General features: G+C 28.1%; 1 protein-coding gene and 1 long non-coding RNA gene across 2 annotated transcripts in view; one reads left to right on the top strand and one right to left on the bottom strand.

Annotated features, from left to right (window-relative positions):
- Nucleotides 1-357, bottom strand: part of LOC136080851 (uncharacterized) — a 24755-nt gene extending 24398 nt beyond the window's left edge. Inside the window, exon 1 of the long non-coding RNA XR_010638682.1 lies at nucleotides 240-357. This is a non-coding gene — a long non-coding RNA (uncharacterized LOC136080851). The remainder of the gene's footprint in view (nucleotides 1-239) is intronic.
- Nucleotides 1-15493, top strand: part of LOC136080849 (uncharacterized) — a 24203-nt gene extending 8710 nt beyond the window's left edge. The window contains exons 2-3 of the mRNA XM_065798158.1: nucleotides 746-885; nucleotides 12661-15493. Coding sequence (XP_065654230.1) covers nucleotides 753-885; nucleotides 12661-15296 — 2769 coding nt within the window. The 5' untranslated portion in view covers nucleotides 746-752 and the 3' untranslated portion in view covers nucleotides 15297-15493. The remainder of the gene's footprint in view (nucleotides 1-745; nucleotides 886-12660) is intronic.
- Nucleotides 15494-21614: the final 6121 nt, after the last annotated feature.

The raw sequence follows: 21614 nt of genomic DNA, 5'->3' as shown, positions 1-21614 counted from the left end.
GTAATCAGAAATTTTTAAATAAGTAATATAGCATTAAAGATCTTAGATATTATCAATTTATTATTATTAGAAAAAAAGAAAGATTTACTGAAGTTTTTGCAAATAAAAAATTATTCAAACTTTCATCTCCTTATTTTTTCACAACCAAATACAGGCTCGTCAAATATAAAATTTATAAAATAATTTTAATCAACGTTAATTCAAGTTATTTAACAAAAAAGAAATTATAAAATACTCACACTTTTGTTGTCGTATTAGTAGTTAAAAAAAAAACAGTATTTATAACTTTCAAAGTTGTTATTGTCAATTATTTACAGTTACATCGCTCATTTTTGTCTTTAAAATATTACATTAAAAGTCATTATTGTTTTTGAATATTATTATCAATTCGACCGATCGAATCATCAATCGAATATTGATAATTGATTCAACTTTTTTTAACATCTAAATTGTTTTTGAGAAAATATAAAAATAAAATAAGATAAAATAATTCTTTACATCTTTTTAATACTTAAATTAAATAATTTTAAGTTTTATTATTTTTTTAAATGATAAATTTTTAAAGTTTAATACAATAGGAGTACTTTTAAAATTAAAATTATTAATTGAATGAAATCAAACATAAAAAAATACTTAAAAAAAATTTTTTTGTGTAGTGCTAGACTCAAATTTTAAATTTATTTTAGTAATAAATTTTAAGTATGATTTTTTTTAAAAGTAATAATATCGATTAAACTGTTCATAGATTTTGTATGCCATCATCATCTTCGTCAACATCGTTAACGTCATCTTCATCGTCAACATCGTCAACGTCATCTTCATCGTCAACAAACTTCATGGCGAGTAAAATGCTACTTACTTTTTTACTTTTTATAAATTTCCAAGGTAAAATATTTATAAATAAAATATATTTGTTATTATGAATTACATAATTACTAATAATATTTTTTACTTTTTTTCAAATTTTCAAGGTAAAATATTTATAAATAAAATATATTTGTTATTATGAATTACATAATTACTAATAATATTTTTTACTTTTTTTCAAATTTTCAAGGTAAAATATTTATAAATAAAATATAATTGTTATTATAAATTACATAATTACTAATATCTTTTTTTTTTTTTATAAATTTCCAAGGTAAAATATTTATAAATAAAATATATTTGTTATTATGAATTACATAATTACTAATAATATTTTTTACTTTTTTTCAAATTTTCAAGGTAAAATATTTATAAATAAAATATATTTGTTATTATAAATTACATAATTACTAATATCTTTTTTTTTTTCAGAATGTTTAACAAATTTTAACTTCTACGTCAAAAAGATTTAACAAAAGTTAAAAAAAACTTTTTTTTTTCATTTTAATTAAATTATTACTTTAAAAAAAAAATAGCTAAAAAATGCAACTTTTCGTTATATTGAATTTACTGTTTGTTTAAAAAACATGCTTCTTAAGCTAATCTAACTCAATTTTTATCTAACTAACAATTTTTATCTAATTTAATTTTAGTTCTGGTTATGGCAATATCTTAATAAAAGATTCAACTGCATATATTATGGGTCGTCCACAAATTACGTCACGCAATTTTTTGCCATTTTAGACAATCTTTCTCCATAAAAAGAAAGATTGACTTGTTTATTTCCATAAAAACTTTTTATGGAAATAAACTAAGACAATTTTTATAGATTGTTTATTTCCATAAAAACTTTTTTATGGAAATAAACAAAATATATATACATATTTTTTTTAATTTTCTGTTTTAATCAGTTATTCAAAAAAGTATAATTTATATAAGATTATGGTGAAAAGAAAATTTTTTTTTTTTGTAAATTTACAAAAAATTAATATTTATCGAAATACCCTTTTTTTTTTAAATTACTATGTTTAGTAAATATTAATCATAATTTCAGTCAAACCAACATCAATATTTTTTAATTCTTGTAATAATTTAATAAAAAAGCTTATTCTTTTATGGTCTCTTCGTCTTCGTCTGCCTCATTTTTATTATCAGACCAATAAAATAAACGAGGCAAGCTTCTGTTTTGTCGTTACCTTCTTCAACTTGCTTAGTTTTTCGGTTTGGTATTTCAACGTCTTTGTATTCCCAAACAATTGTTAAATCATTTTGTGTTGCATTTTTACTTTTATCTAATAGTAAAAGCATTTCGCTTGCGAAGTTGAGTTTCTTTGCTATTGCTTTGTTACTACTTTCAATTATTCTTGAAATAATGGGATCACTTGCTTCCGAAAGTTTATTAAGCATAACTCCGTTTGTCAAAACTCTGCTCATTTTTTTTAGAATCGCTAAATTTCCTATACTCTTTGCTTCTTTTTGCAACAGTTTCTTCAAATAAAACTCCACAAAATCCAAACAACCCTGTCAGAATAATATTTGTACTTGAACTGCTGTGGACCAGCAGTTTATGTACTGAAACTGACATGAAAGCCTAATTATTAAAAGCAACATGCCTTTCAAAATTTGCTTTGCAGTAAGCTTCAAATGTAAAAAAAATGATCTTAACATTTGAGTTTATGACGCTCAATATAATTCGTTACTTTGTGGAGAAGTAATGAATTCATTCAATGTTATCCCCGTTGTACTCGCTGTTTATCTGATAATTTTGAAATGCTTTTTGTTAGATATTACTGTCATTAGTAGTATTGTTATCACCTACTTTTAGTATATAAACGAGAAAATTCAAATGTTTTTGAAATTTGATTTGAACGCGTTATTTTGATCGAAAGACATTATTTTATAATCTTGATCTCGGATTTTCCATGTCTTGATATCAACTCGATAAGCAACATAAAGTATGTATTCAGAATAATGAATCTACGTATGTAAACTTGATAGACCTAGCTAAAGACGACTCTTAACACCAGTTTTTTCTTTTTTACGAAGTTTAGAGTTTATTTGCTTTTGTGATGCCTAACAAATATTGCACGACACTGAATATTTTAGACAGCATGCAGCATTAGCACCCGCCTGCTGGCTATGATAAGCATCAGGTTATACTTTACTCTTAACTGAAATAATTTGTTTTGTTAACGTAGTACTTAGTACTTTTGTATTTTTTTAATGATGCTATTTAATTCTTTATATACTCTTTTTTTCTTGTAACAAACTAATGATGCTATTTAATTCTTTATATACTCTTTTTTTCTTGAACTGTAATCTAATTTACATACAAAAACAATAAGAATTTCGGTTTTTCCAAATTGAAATTGAACGTTCGCCAGAAGACATCAATGTATTCTCTAAAATTCAAGCATCATCAAATTGTAACAAAGTTCTGGGTCAAAGCTTCCTCATAAAAAGCAACAACCAAATGTTTCATTTTCTTTAAAAGTGTAATAACTATTATGTGTCTGATATTTTTTATCTTTATCAAGAACAGTTAATTGAGGGTCTTAAGGATATGACTGTAATTTGTATACCAAATTTGAATGAAATAGCTTATGGGTAACCCCTTTTCTCACTCAGGCTTCTGATTGTAATTTTCCTACCATTTCTGCACTACCTTCAAGACCAAATCAAATTATCAGCAATATGTGAGTTAAAAAAGCTTCTTATATTTCAGCTGTGCTTGCAGCCCGTTGTACTTTCTAGACGTCTTAGATGCATTTTCATACGACTTACCACAAGCATTGTTAACGTTTAGGCCAAGCTCTTGTAATCTTTTCTTGACTGTATCTATCATAGCCTTTCCATTTTGTCCGCAAGAAGACTCAACCCAATTAATCTTTTTTCCACAACAGCTTTTTTGCTCACATATCGAATGATTATTGCAATTAAGTCAAAGTGTGCAGTGTCAGGTAATAAACCAACAATCAATGAAAAGTATTTAGTTTTGGACGCTTCGCTACCAATGGATTGGAGAATTTCCTCATAAATTTTCAATAAAATAAAGGAAGCATTTCGTCTGCCCTGGTTTCCTCAATTTTCTTAGTGTTTAACAATTTTTGAAAGGATGGCAAATAAATAAAAAGACTCTTTCAAAATTTACCATTTTTCAACTTAAAAGAAAAATATTTAAGACAGTAGTACCTTGAATATGCGTTTGTCACTTTTTTATATTTTTCAAAATCTTCGTCTGCAACATTTTGGTCAGGATTTTTTATCTAAATCAAGAAAATCTAGTAGGTTTGCACTTCTTTAAAATCCCTTCGCAATCCTGGATCAGATTGAACATTAAAAAACTGAACTAAATCAATAGTATAACGGAGCAGTTATTTTTTGTTTGTTTTCGTTTTCACTTAAAAAAATACTCAAGCAACAAAAGTTATTAAATTTAAACTCATAACGTACCTTGTATTATATTTATAGCATAAGTTATTTATTTCCACCTTTTCATCAATTAAAAAAAATCTATATTACATTGAAAAGTTTATAGTAAACGTATACAAATGACGTGATATAGAGGCCCTAACAAACCCATAACTACAGTGGCGTAAATATTTCAAAAATTGTGAGCCCCTTCTAGGATTCTATTCATCGAGAGCCGGGAGCAGCTCCCCTGCGCCAGAGTCAATCCGGTATTGCCTCCTATGCATTGTGGTATTGAAGAAAAGCTCTTTCATTATGTGGGATCTCTTGCAAACTTATTCCACAAATTTGTGCTTTTTGTTTGGAATAATTTTAAACAGGAAAAATTTTTCGTCAGAAAAAGTTATTGGATGGTCACTGTGTTGTTTCTTAGTCATTTGACATCTTTTCTTCAGAACAGAAGATATCTTTTTTCGTCAAAACAGAAGATATCTTTTTTAAAAACTTTTATTCCTCAGTCCGTATTTATCAAATTGCTGATGGTTTTGATTTCGGTTCAAAGCTCTTTCGTAATTGATCTTCCTGATCAAACTTGCGCCAAATTCTTTCACGAACAAACTTTATGGAATTTTTGGTACATACCATTCTTTTTCTCTATGGTCTTCAATTATTTTTATCATTGAGCTCTATTTTCACGTATTTACAAAAACCGCAATATTTAAATATCTATAATTAACAAACTATTTATAAAAAAAATATAAAAGTAAAATAGATAACAATTTGTTGTTTTTTAAAGAAAAATTTAAAGAACCAAAATTTAAGGAAAGAGTAAGATCAAACGAATAAATAAAAAAAAAAGATATTATCATTTGCATAAAATTTAAACTTAGATTTAAAAATAAAAAGCAAATAAATTAATATAAACCAAAGAAATAACATAAATAAAATAGTATACTTCATAGAAATACCGTAAATAAATTAGCAAATGCCATAGAGGTAATACCATAATTAAGAAAATAAAATAAAAATGTTGATACACTCAGTGACATAATTTTTATATTAATTATTTTTTGTATTTGAGTTTTAATTAAAAAAAACATTTAAAATCGGATATATTAAAATCCGTAAATAAGAATGCCTGTTTTGATTCATTTTTAAACTGCTCTATACTAGTTTTATGTGTATTTACAATTTTGGAAAACATTTTCCACAAGTAAAGTCCACGATAAAGAACTGAATATGAAGTTAGTTTTGATTTATATTTTGGGACAACAAAGTTGTTATTTGAAAATTTTGTTGGATTTTTATGAACTATTTTGTCAAAGTAGGATTGAAATTATTTAGGAGAAAATCTTTTATTTTTTTTAAACACGAACATTAAAATTTGGTGTAAGTTGATTTTATATATATTTAAAGCTCGAAGTATAAGCAAAAGAGGCTAACAAGGTACAGTTCTATCAGCTCCAATTATTCTGCACGCGTGTTATTGTTTACAGTACAGTTTTTTTAATTTTGAATGGTTTGTACTTGCCAATGCAATATTGCAATAAATTAAATAACAATGAATAAAAGAGAAATATAAACTTTTTAAAAAAATACTGTTTAAAAATGGTTTAGTCCTATTTATCATTGCTAATTTTTTCGATATTTTGGTTTCAATACTTTTTATACGTAAACTCCAACGTAAATATTCATCTAAGATTACGCCTAGAAAGTTTTATGAGTTTTTTCTTTTAATGGTAGTGTTATTGATTATTAGATTAGGCAATTTGATGGCAATATTTTTTTGATTTGTTCGCTTTGCGAAACAAAATAAATTTGGTTTCATCCACATTTAGAGAAAGTTTATTACTTATAAACCACTCGTTAACTTTCGATAATTGTTTGTTTGTTGTTTCAAATAGTGTATTAATATCTCTGTGGGAATACAAAAGATTGGAGTCATCTGCGAAAAGAATACAATTTAATAGGTTTGTTGTTAAATTTAAATCATTAATGTACTCTAGGAGCAACAGTAATCTATTTGATGGAATTCTCCAGTTTGGTAAAAGTCTCCAGTTTCCCTAAAACTTTTAATGGTGCAATTGACCAACTTGTAGCCACATCCGTGATGTTTTAAATGATTAACAATTTCAGTTGTTGTGAACTTTCTTTTATAGAGATCAATAATCAATAATCAGAAAAACCGTCTGTTTTCTCTGCTTGAGAAAGAGCTAAAGGTATTGTGTTATTTTTTCCTTTTTTCTTTAATACTTTGATTTATTTGTAAAACATTTATTTCTTCATTTGAGTATTTAACATAAAATTCTTTTGATATACATTATCTGATGAGCTTTATGTAATGTTTTCAGAGTTCTCATAAAATATATGATGGATGATGTGTTGAGCATACTTTCATCAAATCTTGATTTTGTTGACAACCGAGTGACGAATCACCATAGGAAAGAAGAAGAATGGAGCAGAAGTCAATTTACCACCTTATTTTGACTTCACATCTGTCAAAGTTCGACCTTTAACAAGAGGCAGCAACTGTGACTGCCAAATCTGCCAGATTTGTAGAATGAAAGTTTTTGAAAAGCACCCAAATAAAGATTAAGAAAAATTGGAAACAGGCCAAACTTAAAGAAGTTGCTCAGACTGCCTCTCCATTATTGGATGAGGCATCTCGCACAACTGTAACGCATTCACATTTCGAGAAAATATGAAACAACTAGCCATCACGGATTCTAAAGTCTCTGAGCAAATTGCATCCACTATTGTTGCACCCAAAGAATCCTCTCCACATGGGACAATCAGACTCATACAAGTAGTGGTTGTCCCCTAACACTAACTAAAGGTAATTTAGTATCTTTTAATTAGTAAAACATAAAATAGACTTTTAGTAAAGTCAACTGAATAAGAGATACTTCTTGCTTAAGTTAAAAAAATTTAATGGCATTACTATGAATGTAATACAATCAAGACAATAATGTGATGTAATCATAACTTTCAGGTTCATCAAGAGCAATAAGACTTTGTGGTGATGGTCCTATCTTGAGTACTCAGGATCTTGTGAAAGTGCAAGTCAACACAGGTCTGTTAAACACAAACATGAAAAAGCTAAAGGGTCAAGTTTTGGAGTATAACTTCCATGAAAAATTTTGTGATGCAGGAAAACAACTCAAAGATCATTTCATCCAATAAAAATTGAGGTCAGTAATGATAAGTTGCAGAAACGCCAACAAATTGTTGTGCATTGCAAAGATTTTGCAGATCTCCTCAATGATGTTCTGTTGAAAAAATAAATCTATTTATTGCACATTGTTAAACTTGATCTTGATGGTGGTTGTGGTTTCTTGAAAGTAAGTTTGGGCATTCAAGAGACAGAGCAGAGCATGGAGGCAGGGTCACCACCAAGCAGGAAAACTTTAGCCACACCAACTACCAGGGACAGTGGAGTCAAGAAGCAGCTGCTAGTTGCAATTGCTGAGGATGTGCCTGAAAATTACAGTAATATTTAAAAGATCCTTAAGCTTCTTCGAATCGAGAAAGTTGACATTCTTCTCTCAACAGATTTGAAGTTAGCGAACATTGTTTGCGGCCTTCATTCATATGTCAGCTCTTACCCTTTTCTCACAAGAGAGGCATCATACCATGTGCCTCTCTTGTGAGAGGCACATGGTATGATGCCTCTCACAAGAGTTAAGCCCAATGTAGCATCCCTCGAACATTTGGCTCTTTGAGAAAATGCCTTGAGGATTTCAATGCAAGTGGTCAGGATTTGAAGAAAGCTAAGCTATTAAAAAACGTTGTCAACTTGCCACTTCTAAATCTACAAGACAGCACACTTGTCTTGGATGTCATATTACCAATGGAACTCCACTTACTTCTGGATGTTGCAAACCATCTTTACAACATTCTAAGGGAGTCTTGGCCAATAGTGTCAGCTTGGCTATATGATCTACATATCAAACCACAGCCTTTTTATGGTGGGCAGTTTGCTGGCAATGAATGCAGGAAAATGTTAAAGAATGTGGATGTTCTTCAGAGAATGGCAGAACAAGATTGCGCATTTAACATCTTTGATATAACACACTGCGAAAATATGATTCTGCGGTTTCTGGGTACTTTGGAAACAAATTGGAACCTGACTATGTGGAAAGAATCGATGAATTTTACACTGCATACTTATCTCTAACAAGAGGAAGCATCATTCCAAAGGTTCATGCAGCATTTTTCCACGTGATAGAGTTCATTGAAAAACATAGGGAACCACTAGAAAAATACAGTGAGCAGGCATTAGAGACTTTGCACCACAACTTCAAATTACACTGGAGTAGATAAAAAAGGCCAATTGATCATCCCGAGTATTGGAAGTGGCTGCAAACTTGTCTGGTTGACTACAACAACAAAAGCTTGAAAGGAAGAGAAAAGTATGAATACTATAAAATAGTGCACATTTTCTTATATAATACATATTAATATATAATAATACTTCATTGAGTAAAACTGCTTTTTTCTCTTTGGATAATTTGTTGAGTAAAAGCTGTTGTACTCAACTATAGCTCATGGATCATTGATAAAACTATCAAAGATGCAGTTTTTCATTGTAGTTTCTTCTGATTTTGCAGATTATTTTAAAGCAATTATTGAATATCTTTTGTTTTTGAAAAAAATAGCATTTAAAAACTTGATTTATTATATAATCTTTTTTATTAAACAGTTACCTTTTGGGTTTTTCAATTTTTTAAAAACAAGCAAAATTTTAAACGCAAATTTCTTCTGCGGACGGTGATAGATGATTTCAGTTTTTATAGTTTTGAAATCAGAAAATTGTCAAAATTGCTCCCACCAAATGTTTATTCTGGAGCTTGCCACAGTAATTTTTTTCTTTTGCCAATGGGTGTGTAGGAAATTCACGCCCAATCTTTGTAAATAATGCATAAAATGGCCTGACTCGGACTTTGACTCCACGGACCTTCAATTCTGAACTAAGAACTTCAACCACTACGCCACGGCTCCTATGGTATATTTATGTTTGTGCTATTATTTATACAGAAGATGTCATTCTTTTTAAAATTAAAACCAAACTTTTTGTTCTGATGAAGTGTAAAATTTAACAAGTAATAAACTGCGTTTCGTGCGGGTATGCAGATATAAAGACTTTATATTCTACAATAAATGCAATATATTTAACTGAGAGCACATTTCAATTTTTTTATTAACAGTCTGTAAATACCTAAAAATCGGCTGCTAAAAAAAGCATGACATGACCAGCATGCGAGCCGTAGCTTAAAACCGTAGTTTAAAACAAAACCATTTTATTTGGCAGATAACACAAAATGTCCGCTACATTGGGACGATTCCAAACAGAGGTTGTCTGAAACTACTTTTTCTATACCTGCACAAAGATATTATTTAAAAAAAATAAATGTGATAAAACTAAATTAAGGTTTTTCATATTATTTCTCTTATAAATAAAGGTGTGAACATAAAGTCCTCAAAAATAATTGAATTAAAAAGATATTTTGACTTTGTCAAAAGCATGTACTGCATTTCCTCATTGTACTTTTGCCCCTGCTTTTTTCTCCGAATATTTTTTGAGCTTCTATTTCACAATAAGTAACCTTAGTTCTTCAACGTTGAATAAGTTTTCAGGAATGAATATATAATTATTTATGAAATATATATGAGTTGATAGTGGGGTGAAATTAAAATTAATGCTTTTTTTATTTAAAACTAGTGGTCAAGCAAATGACGTATTTTCTTGTGTTCTCATTGAGATTTGGGAATTATTATCTCATTTTATCAAAAGATATAATTTATGACCAAAACTCACTATAGAAAATTGTAACCAATAATTTTTTGCGGACATAAATAAAAAAATTAAAAACTGTTTTTTGTTTTTTTTTTAGTTTTTTTTACCTCGCGCTGGCCCCATAAAAGTTTCAAAAATACTTTTATTTATAAATTGCATAATATACTAGGAAAAAAATTAAAAAACTGGATACTATTTTATCAAATGAATGTTTATGTTATTTAAAAAACACTTACCAAAAATTATCATTGGAGGTTTATTTTCATGCTTTGCGTTAGACCTGTAACCATTGCTGACACTTTTTACCGGTTTTTTTTACCGGTACCAATCAATCGATGAAATCAAGATTTTTCTGGCCGTGGGAGTTCTGATGGAAAAAGAACTCTGACTTTTTATGCATGCTTAAATAATTTATAGAAACAAATTAATCAGCAGCGTTCTTTGATTAACCGCATAAAAAAAAAGGAAGGAGGGGGGGAGCTCACACTACTCAATCTCTGTTAAATAATAAACAAACAATGGTAAAAATGTATTAAACAAAAATTACAAAAAATAAGTAGCTAGCTGTTATTAGCAGCCTCATGGTCACCAAACAGTTATTCTACAGTATTAACATAAGGAAACAAATTAGTGCTGCTATCTGGTTCAGTATCCGTTTCGCAAAAGCTGAATACATTTACATCTTCTATGACAGGAAACATTTTCAAAAGTTGAGCTTGTGTTTTCTGTTCAGCTTATTTGCTGTAGGCAGCTTTGGTCTTTGAGGAAAGTACAATCCAGTTTTTTTGAAAATGAGCAGCTTTTGCAGTTGTTACAGTTTCCTGTACCAGCTTTACAGCCCTCTCGCTGCAATCATTAACGACAGCCAAGTTTTTGACGTACGACTGAAAATCCAAATAATCAAAACCAATATTTCAGGAGCTAGCTGGTTCAATCAACTATTTGGACTTCTGTCATCGCCTAAAATCTCAAACTAGCCATTAATCAGCGGTGATGAAGTCAATCAGCTATTGCCGAAACTTAGTAATAGTCAATTTATATTTAAACTTAATATTTATGTTTTATTTGAATACCTGTAACAGAGCTTTGCCTGGTTTCTCATTAGTCAGAAACTTGGGTGCATAGAAGAAAGCAATAAACTTGCCCATCCTGGTGATAAGAGCTGAATCCTGATCTATTTGCTTTTACTCAGAACTTTTTAGAAGGAGTATTTTCAGAAATAAATACCTTTGACTATGAATCTAAAATGTTTTGGTGCAAATTATAGAGGTTTGAAAGTAAAATAATGCTCCGGTGTCATTTTTAAAAATTCGATCGCATAAAAATTTTTCGATACAAATTATAGGTGATAAAATGTTTCGGTGCCTTTTTTAAAATTTCAATAATATAAAATTATTTCGATACAAATTGTAGAGTTTCGGAAGTGAAAAATTGTTTTGGCAAATTTTCCATAATGTAAATATATTTTGATACAATTTTCAAAGTTTCGAAAGCGAAAAATAATTTCGGAGCTATGTTTAAAATTCGACAAATAAAAAATGTATTGATAGAATATCGTGAATTTCGGTTCAAAACTAAGTAATTAGAAATCGTTTCAAACTTACCGAAACAAAATTAGAGTTTCGAAAAGTTTTTATTTAAACTTTTGCAAAAGTGAACAATCCTAATAAAAATATTTGAAGTATAGAAAATTAAAGTTTTGTTTTATTTAAATTAATTGAGGTTAAAACTAGTTATTTTCCAAAAAAAAATTGCAATTTCTTATTTAAACTATAAAAAAAAATTTACATATAAAGCTGCTAAAGAAAGTGTTGATCTTTGTCTCCAGTTATCAGTTACCTCGTTCATCTGGTTTAAATGTAGATTCAACTTTTGAATTTATAAAAGTTCCAGGAAAAAATATGTTTATTTCTTCGTCATATATTCAAGGTTATTTATTTAGTTTCGAATTGTTAGAAGCGATTTCTGATTCTTTCAATATAATATTTTCTGTATTTTAGCTCATTTTCATTATATTTGACGTATTTTCTATATGACTTATGTAAATTGGAAATTATTGCTACAGGTTTTAATCATATATTGACGATTAAAATAATAATTTCCTTCGCGATATTGTTTTCATTATTAAAAAATTTCTTATTAATTTTTAAGTTTTTGGTTATCTTGTTTTTAAGGATATCAACTCTTTTTGTAAAAACAAACGAACGAAAGCAACTTTTCACTTGAAATAATAGGCCGCTTCATAAAGGTAAAACTATATAGAAATAAAAAACTTTTGTGAAAAGTTGATGTAAAAAACTCAACTCCGCAACCGCCCCTCCGAGTATTAGTCATCATAAAGTTTAATAAAAATAATAGTGTAATAGTTTACTTTTTTTCTTCTTTTATACTTATTTCGACTTATTTTTAATTTATTGACGCAATGAGTGTAAATAAAAATAGTTTTGCTTATCCAGGCAGTCAATTCATTTTAAGATTTATTATGTTTTTAAAAATAATGTATTAAACTTGTTATATTATGTTATATTTATAAAACAATGTATAATTTTATAAATACATGTATATATTTATAAACTTACTTATAGGATATTTGGCAAATGATCAGTTTCCTCTAAAAGCATATTGGAACATTTCAAATCTAATGTGGAACATTGATACATCAGCGTTCCTGTGTCAGCTAAACAGTTTTCCATTGTGCTGCAGCTGTAGCAGTACTTGCTTTTTATATAAGACATGCTGCATTGACATTTATTGGAACAAAAATGACCCACTGACAATATTTGACTATATGGATAAAATTGTAAATACATCAAAAACTTATAAAGACGCAGTGTGTGAAAGTTTAGCATATATTGGTTCGAACCAAGGTCACTTTAGTACGAGTTATATGATGGTTCACTCGTGTTTAAAAGAAGCAAATATTGAAGATAAAAATCAATGTACCAACATAAGTACTCAAGACTTATTTCAAAATATACCAGTCATAGGATCTAATAAATTACTTTATAGAAATGCTGCATGTGCAAAATGTAATTTTGTAAGCTATCAACAGGTTAATTTGACAATAAAATGTTCGGGAGAAATATCTGGTAAGGAATTAAGAACAACCATGAACCCTGAGAGTAAAAATAAATGGCTAGATATTTTAGAAGAGTACGAAGGTTGTTCTATTGATATAGAGAAAAGTGAGTACATTGAAAAATATATACTACCATGTAATTTAAAGGACATACAAAATGACTTTGTAAAAAATTGTTCCATTGGAAATCCTTATTACAATTTATGCAATTCATATTCGGGAAAACTTAATATAGACAATAAGATATACAAAAATTTTGACTGTTATAGATGTGCTAATAGTAATCTGGGAAATCTAAATGAAGATGATTTTATATGCCGACAACCGCCTATTATCGATGACAGTGACTGGGATGAAATGAATTGGGCTGTGTTAATTAATATCAACGATAAGTCGAAAGTAAAAAAGTCATATAAATCCAACTCTCATGGTATCGAATGCAACGATGGTTATTTCTTCGATACATTTACTGATAAATGTGAAATAAGAGAAAATAAAAACGATAACTTAAATTCATCTGAATCATTAGAATTAAAATGTAACTGGAATAGTTATTTGCGCAATACTGACACTGAAAGTTTTAATGACTGCTTATTTTCACAACAACCAACGTTATTTGTGTTTGTAAATGAAACTACCAATTTTACTGCAGTAAACGAAATGTTTTTGGAAACAATAAATTCCTCCCTCGTTAATTCTTCGAGTAAACTAAAAAAAGCCAACAAAATTATTTTTAGAACAAACGAGGGTTTTTCATACGAAAAACTACAATCTTTTCAAAAACATCAATCGACCATTTTCAGGTATGCAACTTCGGTGTTAATTTCGTCGATAAAAAATCAAGAAATCACCGAAATGTATGGATTTGATTTAACCAGAAGTTATAAAAATAAAAGGATTTGTGCGCAACCAGAAACTATCGAAGTTTTTGATAAAAACTATTCTGCATCATCTTTCAACTCCGTTTATTCTAATATAACTGATGAGGAGGTAGTACTCTGGATTGATATTGCACCGTCTGGAATAGAAAAAAAATATATCAGCTACTGCAAACTGTTTCATTTACAACAACAGTGCTCTTACAATATAATCATAAATTACACTTTAGAATCTAATCAAACCATTGTCTACTACTATAACGGTAAACGTTTTACTTACCTCCTAAATGAATACATTCCACTTGCAAATGGTGTTGGAATATGTAAAGAAAGTGACAACAATATTGCTTTGAAATGGAAAACTAAAGTTTTGAACGTTGCGAATATTGTATCAAAAATTGCAACATCAGCAAGTGTACTTTGTTATTTAGCTATCATAATTGTTTACACTTACTTTCAAGAACTTAGAACATGGTCAAGTTTGACGTCAACAACATTATGTATAAACTTGTTTTTTGCTGATTTTACATTTTTAATTACAACACAAATCTACAAAAATAGATTATGGTGCGAAGTACTCTCTATACTCTTACATTGGTTTCTATTGGTAGCATACCATAGTCTTCTTATCTTAGCGCTTGACGTGGCTACTACGTTTAGTTCTTTTAGTCATCAGTTTTCAAAACGCAAAAAGTTAATTCAATACTTTATCGTTATTTATGTTATACCATCAATATATTTGTTCATAAATGTTATTTTGGAAAAAGCTGGTATCGCGTATATTGGCTATGGAGATGGAATTTGCTGGATTCGAGGATTTTATGCGAAGCTTTTCTCTTTTATAATTCCTATCGTAGTTATTATTTTAACATCGTTAATATGTTTGTTATTTACTGTTTATAAAATCACATTGTCAGAGAAAAAAAGCAACAAAGTGTTTGGGGAAGGAAGAACATCCCGAGTTGATGTTGCGAGGATAGCTTTAAAACTTACATTAATACTTGGAGTAATTGAGTTACTTGGTTTTGTTCAAATAAGTAAAGCATCGTTGTCAGAAGGAGAAGAGACCTTTAATACCGTTGTTGCAGTTATATACATGCTTTTTAGATCTGCAAAAGGATTGTTGTTATTTGTTGCTTATATTTGCACTCAAAAAGTTCGAAAACTAATTAATAAATCTATTCCTTGCATTCAAAGTAAATGCAAAGGCACTAACTCAAGGGAAGAAAAATATTCTTCAACAACTTTTAGCTCAGTATCTTAATGTTTAATTTGAACATTTTCTAATTCTAAAAGTTATTTACTTCAGAAAAAGAAATACTTACTACAGATAAATTAATACTTTCTACAGAAAAATAAATACTTACTACAGAAAAATAAATACTTATTACAGAAAAATAAATACTTACTACAGAAAAAGAAATACTACAGAAAAACAAATACTTACTACAGAAAAATAAATACTTACTACAGAAAAATAAATACTTACTACAAAAAAGTAAAACAACGAGAAAAAACTATTAAAACAACTAGAAAGAAAAATAAAACAACAAAAAAGAAGAAAACAACGAGAACAAAAAAACGAGATAGAAAAAAATGTTGTTTACTACGTTACTAATATATTCATTTATAGAGTTTATAAAAAGATTTTTTTTGTTTTAAGTGAGTTTTAGAAAAGTTTTTTATTTTTATTTACTTTTTTGTAATAATAAATACATTTCTAATTTTACAACTCATACAGAAACTTTTTATTTAAAAGTTTTTTTCGTATCCTCTCGATGCGTTAATTATAAATTGATACTTTAAACGTATTTGTAATGTATTAGTAAACTATTTTGAAGGAATTTATAACGGCCCGAATATATGGTCATTTTTTATCATTATATTTCATGTCTTACTGCTTTGACTAATTGTAAATAAAATAATTAAGGCTGATAAATATCGTGTTTCATTTGGTATTTATAACCTTATTAGAAAGACATCTTTAAGGTTCTACAGTTATTTTTTATTTAACCGAGTTTTTCTTTGCTTGTTATTACATTTAAAACAGCGTTCCCGTATAAAAAATATATACAATTTATTATTACATAATAATATCTTTATAAGTCATATTATTATACGATATATATTCATAAATATATGTTTGAATTTGATAGTAAAGGCAGCATAAAAGAATTTTTTAAATATATTTTGGTTTTATAGTATATTAAAGATAATTTGCAGGCTTATTGTATTTAGCGTGCACTGTGGCACTGACAAAACGGCACTGACAAATACGGGAGTTGGAGGTGTCTGGGATGAAGATGTTAAGATTCTCATTTGGAGTGACGAAGAAGGATATGATCAGAAATGAGTTTATTAGAGGATCAGCACATGTAGCATGTTTCGGAGATAAAGTTAGACAATCGAGATTGAGATGGCTTGGACATGTAGAGAGGAGACAGGAGAGTTATATTGGCAGGAAGGTTTTGGGGGTTGAACTTCCTGGTAAGGGGAGGAGAGGTAGACCTAATAGGAGGTTTATGGATGCAGTGGTGGAAGATTTGAGACTGGCTGGTGTGTCAGTGGAGGACACTCATTACAGGGCTAGATGGAGGAGTTTGATCCGCTGTGGTGACCCCTAAACGGGAAATGCCGAAAGAAAAAGAAAAAGAAGATTGTATTTAACGTCTCTCTATATATTATCAAATCAAAAAATATTACCGAGAAAAAATATTAATGAAAGCTGCGACGTTAGTGTAAAAACTGTAGATCATTAGATCAACAGATTCTTTTATAATATTCGATGACATTTAAATGTATTAAGTATTCATTTTTACATATTGTAAAGTAAACAAACATATAAGTAATTAAAACAAACATAAAATAAAAATGAACAAAAAGGTATGTGAGATTTTTGTAAGTAAATTTAAATCAAATTGTTGATTTGCTCCGTTTTTATCTTTATCATTAATTTAATTGAAAAATCTTTTTCTTAACTTATTTAAAAAACAAAGTTTTTATAAATATTTACAAATTTAGCATTGAAAGTTAATAAAAGTTATAAAAGTTAAGGTGGTAGTATGGTCAAAATTCTAAAATCGTTTTTTTTAATCAAACAATATTTATTTTTTCATACAATACTAAAAAACTGTATGAAACATTAAAAAAAAAAAATTCAAAATTTTACATTTAGACCCAAGTTTTGGGTCGCAAAACCTAAAAAAGTCAAAAGGCGCTGCGATCAATATTGAAACAATGTAGGTGCTATAAAACTCAAACTTTCAGTGTTTACTTGTAATATATTAAAGAACTCATGGAAGCAAAATTATAAAGTTAGCTTAAACCACCAAGGAGATACACTATATACAGCTAACGGGTCAAATTTTACCCCGAAACAGCCCCCTTTAAGAGCCCATAACTCTGCCAAAAAATAGTATTAAAAAAAATATACTGCTTCAATGAGTTTATCATATATATTATTACAACTATACAAAATTTCAAAGCACCATAACAAGTAGTTCTCAAGTTATTTATCGCACTGTCCTGAAAAAGTCGTTCTGAGAAAACAGCAATTTAAAAAAATTAACATAGAAAAAAACAAGTTAAAATGTAAAATAAGCTCTGATTTTATTTCTAAAGATTTCTAATCACTCTTCAATGTATTAACTAACAACAATGTTAATAAACTAAGTTTATAATGAGTTTTAATTAATTTTTTAAGTACCATAGAGGTTAGTATCCTTGTTAAGAAAAATATAAAAATTTTGAACTAAAAAAAAGTTTTTTTTTAAAAAATAAAAATTATGATAACCAAATTTAAATTTTTAAAACATATAGTAATATTAATTAAAAAAAAGTAAAATCACTAAAAACATCCAGGGCCGTAACCTATTCCTTCACTTTCTTCATCTTGATCACTATAACCTTTTTGTTTTGCCTTTATTTGTTTCCAACGTTGCTTTATTATTAGTTTGAGAACACATAGCATGTCTTATATCAGAAGATGATGCCTCAGAACAATGAAATAATACAGCTCCTATAGCTTTGTTTAGTTCATAAACAGGTTTCCCACAACATTGACGAATCGCAATTCCAAAATAATTTTGTAACTCGTTAATTTTTTTGTCCGTAAGACAACCAACACCCCCTATTTTTTTACCATCACTTAATAAGCTTTTATTAGTTGCTTTTAATTTTCTTAACCTTGCTCCAACTCTTTTTTGAATATGACCAACACATTCAAGCTTGGTTATTTCTTTTCCACCATATGGATTCTGTTTTTGAATGACTGAAAATGCTTTAGAGTCACTATCTCCAAGATAATTTATGTACCTTAATTTTCTCTCTAAAACAGATGCATTAAAACATTCAACAAGTCCTGTTTCTGCCATGTACCGTCACAAGAAATAGTAATATTTGAAACTCCAGTATCATCTCTCATTTTAAACTCAAGAGCAGCATTAATCATTGATTGCGTTGCAATATATTTATATGACAGCAATATTTTATTTTGAACATCATTAAATGTGGCTTTCTGAATTGGAGGTGGTAAGTTTAAAAAACCACATAGTTTTCTAATGCACTATGCCCTTTTCCGATTTCACGCATCGCAACTACTGAACGTAAATTTGTATCAAAAGACTTTTCAGAAATTTTTCTTGCAACTTTTTTACTAGTATAAAACTTTGTTTTCCAAGAACACTTAGTGCAAATCACTAGCAAACAAATAGCAACGAAGAACTTAAACCTTTTTTATTTTTATGATCTAAATTGATATTGATTGACTTCCTCTAACAGTCAGGGCACGTTCCAACTAATGTAAGAATTTGTACAATTATATCAAGATCAATTAAAACATAATTAGATCCGCTTTAATTACTTTGAGGTTGTAGAATAGGTTCATTATTTGCATTATTTACATTATTTACATAGCTATTTGATGTTGTGAAATTAGGTAAAATACTTAAGTTATTTCTGTCAAATTATGACAATTCTTTGCTTGCAGAAGTATCTTCATTTTGAGGAAAAATTACCAAATTTGATTTTTTTGAAGTGCTTTTTCTTTTTTTAAAAACTCTTGAGGCACCATTTTTCTTCTTCTTAATGTTTCAGTTTTCATATTAATTGATTAGAAATAATAAATTTAATTTAATCTACAATGAATATTTTGCAATGAATAATTTAAAAACAATAACAAACAATTATACTCTTGCTTTATTAGACATCAGTAACTGAAATAAATATGCTTTTGTTATGCAAGTCACCTAACAATCATAACAAGAAATTAGGTGATAACAGCTTACATAAGTGCTGGTTTTAATGTTTTCACGGCAAAAAAAGAAGCCAAGTATCACTAAGTAATTTCTTAAAACTTACTGTAAAAAATACTTGCTTTAGGCAGTTCAATAAGATGATATACATGATGTTTACCTTTGTTGCTATGCAGTTGCTAAGGAGAAATATTTTTTAGTACTATTTTTTATATGAAAAAATCTTTTTTTGGCACACGCTTAAGCCACTACTATTACCACAAAAGCACTGCAAAGTTTAAAACACTGTTATTGTGGATTTTGTGTTATTTTGTTAAATACTTTCAACAACTAAGGTAATCTAGAAAAGCAATTTGCCTAACTGTTACCAATATAATTTTACCTTAATTAGTTGTGATATCACGAAATATTTTCAGCATCGATAATTTTTTAAAGATGAGTGTTTTGCACGGCAATCTGTTTTCTGATTTTTTAAATTGTTTTCTGTTTTACATACTTTAGCTGATAGTGAATGTAGTATCTGAAAAAAAATCTCAATATCATATTTTGAATTCAAATTATAGAACACCAAGGTTGTGCATTCCGTCGGAATATTCTTGTATTCCGTCGGAATATTTTATTTTTAATGTTTTATGTTTGATTCTACGTCAGAACATATTTGTGTATATATAAATGAATTCAAAGTTCATATAAAAGCACATATGTATAAAAAAAACCCAAATGAAAATTTTAATGTCTATAAGCTTTTTTTGTAGTATGTCCATTTTAATAGTAATTTAATAGCACTTTAATAGAATTCATGAAAAAGACTTTTATTTAAACTACTTGTTGAGATTTTAGCTGATTTATGTACCTCTCTGATAAATGCAGACAATCACATACGCATAATGTAGACAGTCACGCGAAATATGATAAATTGTCGCGCTGCACAAGTTCCAACTCTTATTATGTGCAGTGATAAAAAGTGATCATTGGTCATTTCTAATGGACAATACAAGTTTTCTATGTTCCAATTACAAAAAGTGCAATGTGAAAAACAGAAGGTAAGTATTCCAAATGCAATTTACATGGTTATTTATTTTTATATGCGCGTCTATTCATTTTTTTATGCGTGTTTATTAATTAATAATAATGTTATGTATTTGCCAGTTCGTAAAAAATAATTTTACAATCGTAATTAATAGAAGAAAAATTTACATGACTGGTGCTAGAAGAAGACAAAATTAGTCTTATCATTATGCCCCGAAAAATGGATCATTATAAAATAACATTTTCCAAGAAAATGCAAAAAATAAATAAACTATAAAATGTTTTACAATATTTAGCTTTTAAACTTTCAAATATTTAGTAATTTAAAGAGTTAAATTTAAGAATTGGTTAGTAAAGTAAGAACTTATAAACTAAAAAATATAATTTTAGTTGGTTCAATTTACAAATAATTATATTTGAGTTAATCTCAATTTATTATGTTGATGTTATTTTAATAAGAGTTAACAAGCAGTTATACGTGGAACTATAAGATTAATAAAAACAACAAAAGATAAAAAAATTATAATAATTACAAATTACAATCTAAAGTTTGAAAAACTGCAATAACATTTAATTACAAGTTAATTAATTGTTAATATTGTTCGTAAATAATATAGTAAAAAATATATATATAAATATAGTAAAATATAGTAAAACATTAAAAATTTTAGAAGAAATTTGATTCATTTTCAATTGCCATCAGCAATTGCTTAAGTTTTGTTTTGAATTGGTTTAGAGAATAATTTGTTTTCAGTTTATCACTTAATATAGTATTTCACAGTTTAGGACCTCGGTTTGCAATTGAGAATTTAGTAATTGAATAATATATTTTGGATTGAATATAATTGTTTTCTGAAAATCTGGTAGGGTATATGTGTCTTATTTTTTTTTAAATTGAATTAAATAAAATTGGGGATATTTTTTTATCAAGTTTGAACATGGAGATAAGAACATGATAGAGGTTTAATTTATATACATTTAGAATATTGAGTTCATTAAATATTGTTCGAGTGTGAGTGAAACGATCATTAAATATTGTTCGAGTGTGAGTGAAACGAAATTATCCTTATAGCATGTTTTTGTTTACTCAGCAATTTTTTTACCTTTGTTGAGTTAGTGCTGCACCAAGCAATGCTTGCGTAATTTAAGCAGCAGTGAATTAAAGAAAAGTGTAGGTTTTTCAAACAAGATAGATTTAAAAACTGTTTGGCTTTGTACAATATACCCAAATTTTTTGATGTTTTATTTTCAATTAGTCCTATGTGGTCTTTCCAGGTTACATTTTCATCTAATAACACGCC

The sequence above is a fragment of the Hydra vulgaris genome, chromosome 05, assembly GCF_038396675.1.
Source record: "Hydra vulgaris chromosome 05, alternate assembly HydraT2T_AEP".
NCBI lineage: Eukaryota > Metazoa > Cnidaria > Hydrozoa > Anthoathecata > Hydridae > Hydra > Hydra vulgaris.
Note: the sequence above shows the minus strand (reverse complement) of the source record. Positions and strands in the feature narration are given on the sequence as shown.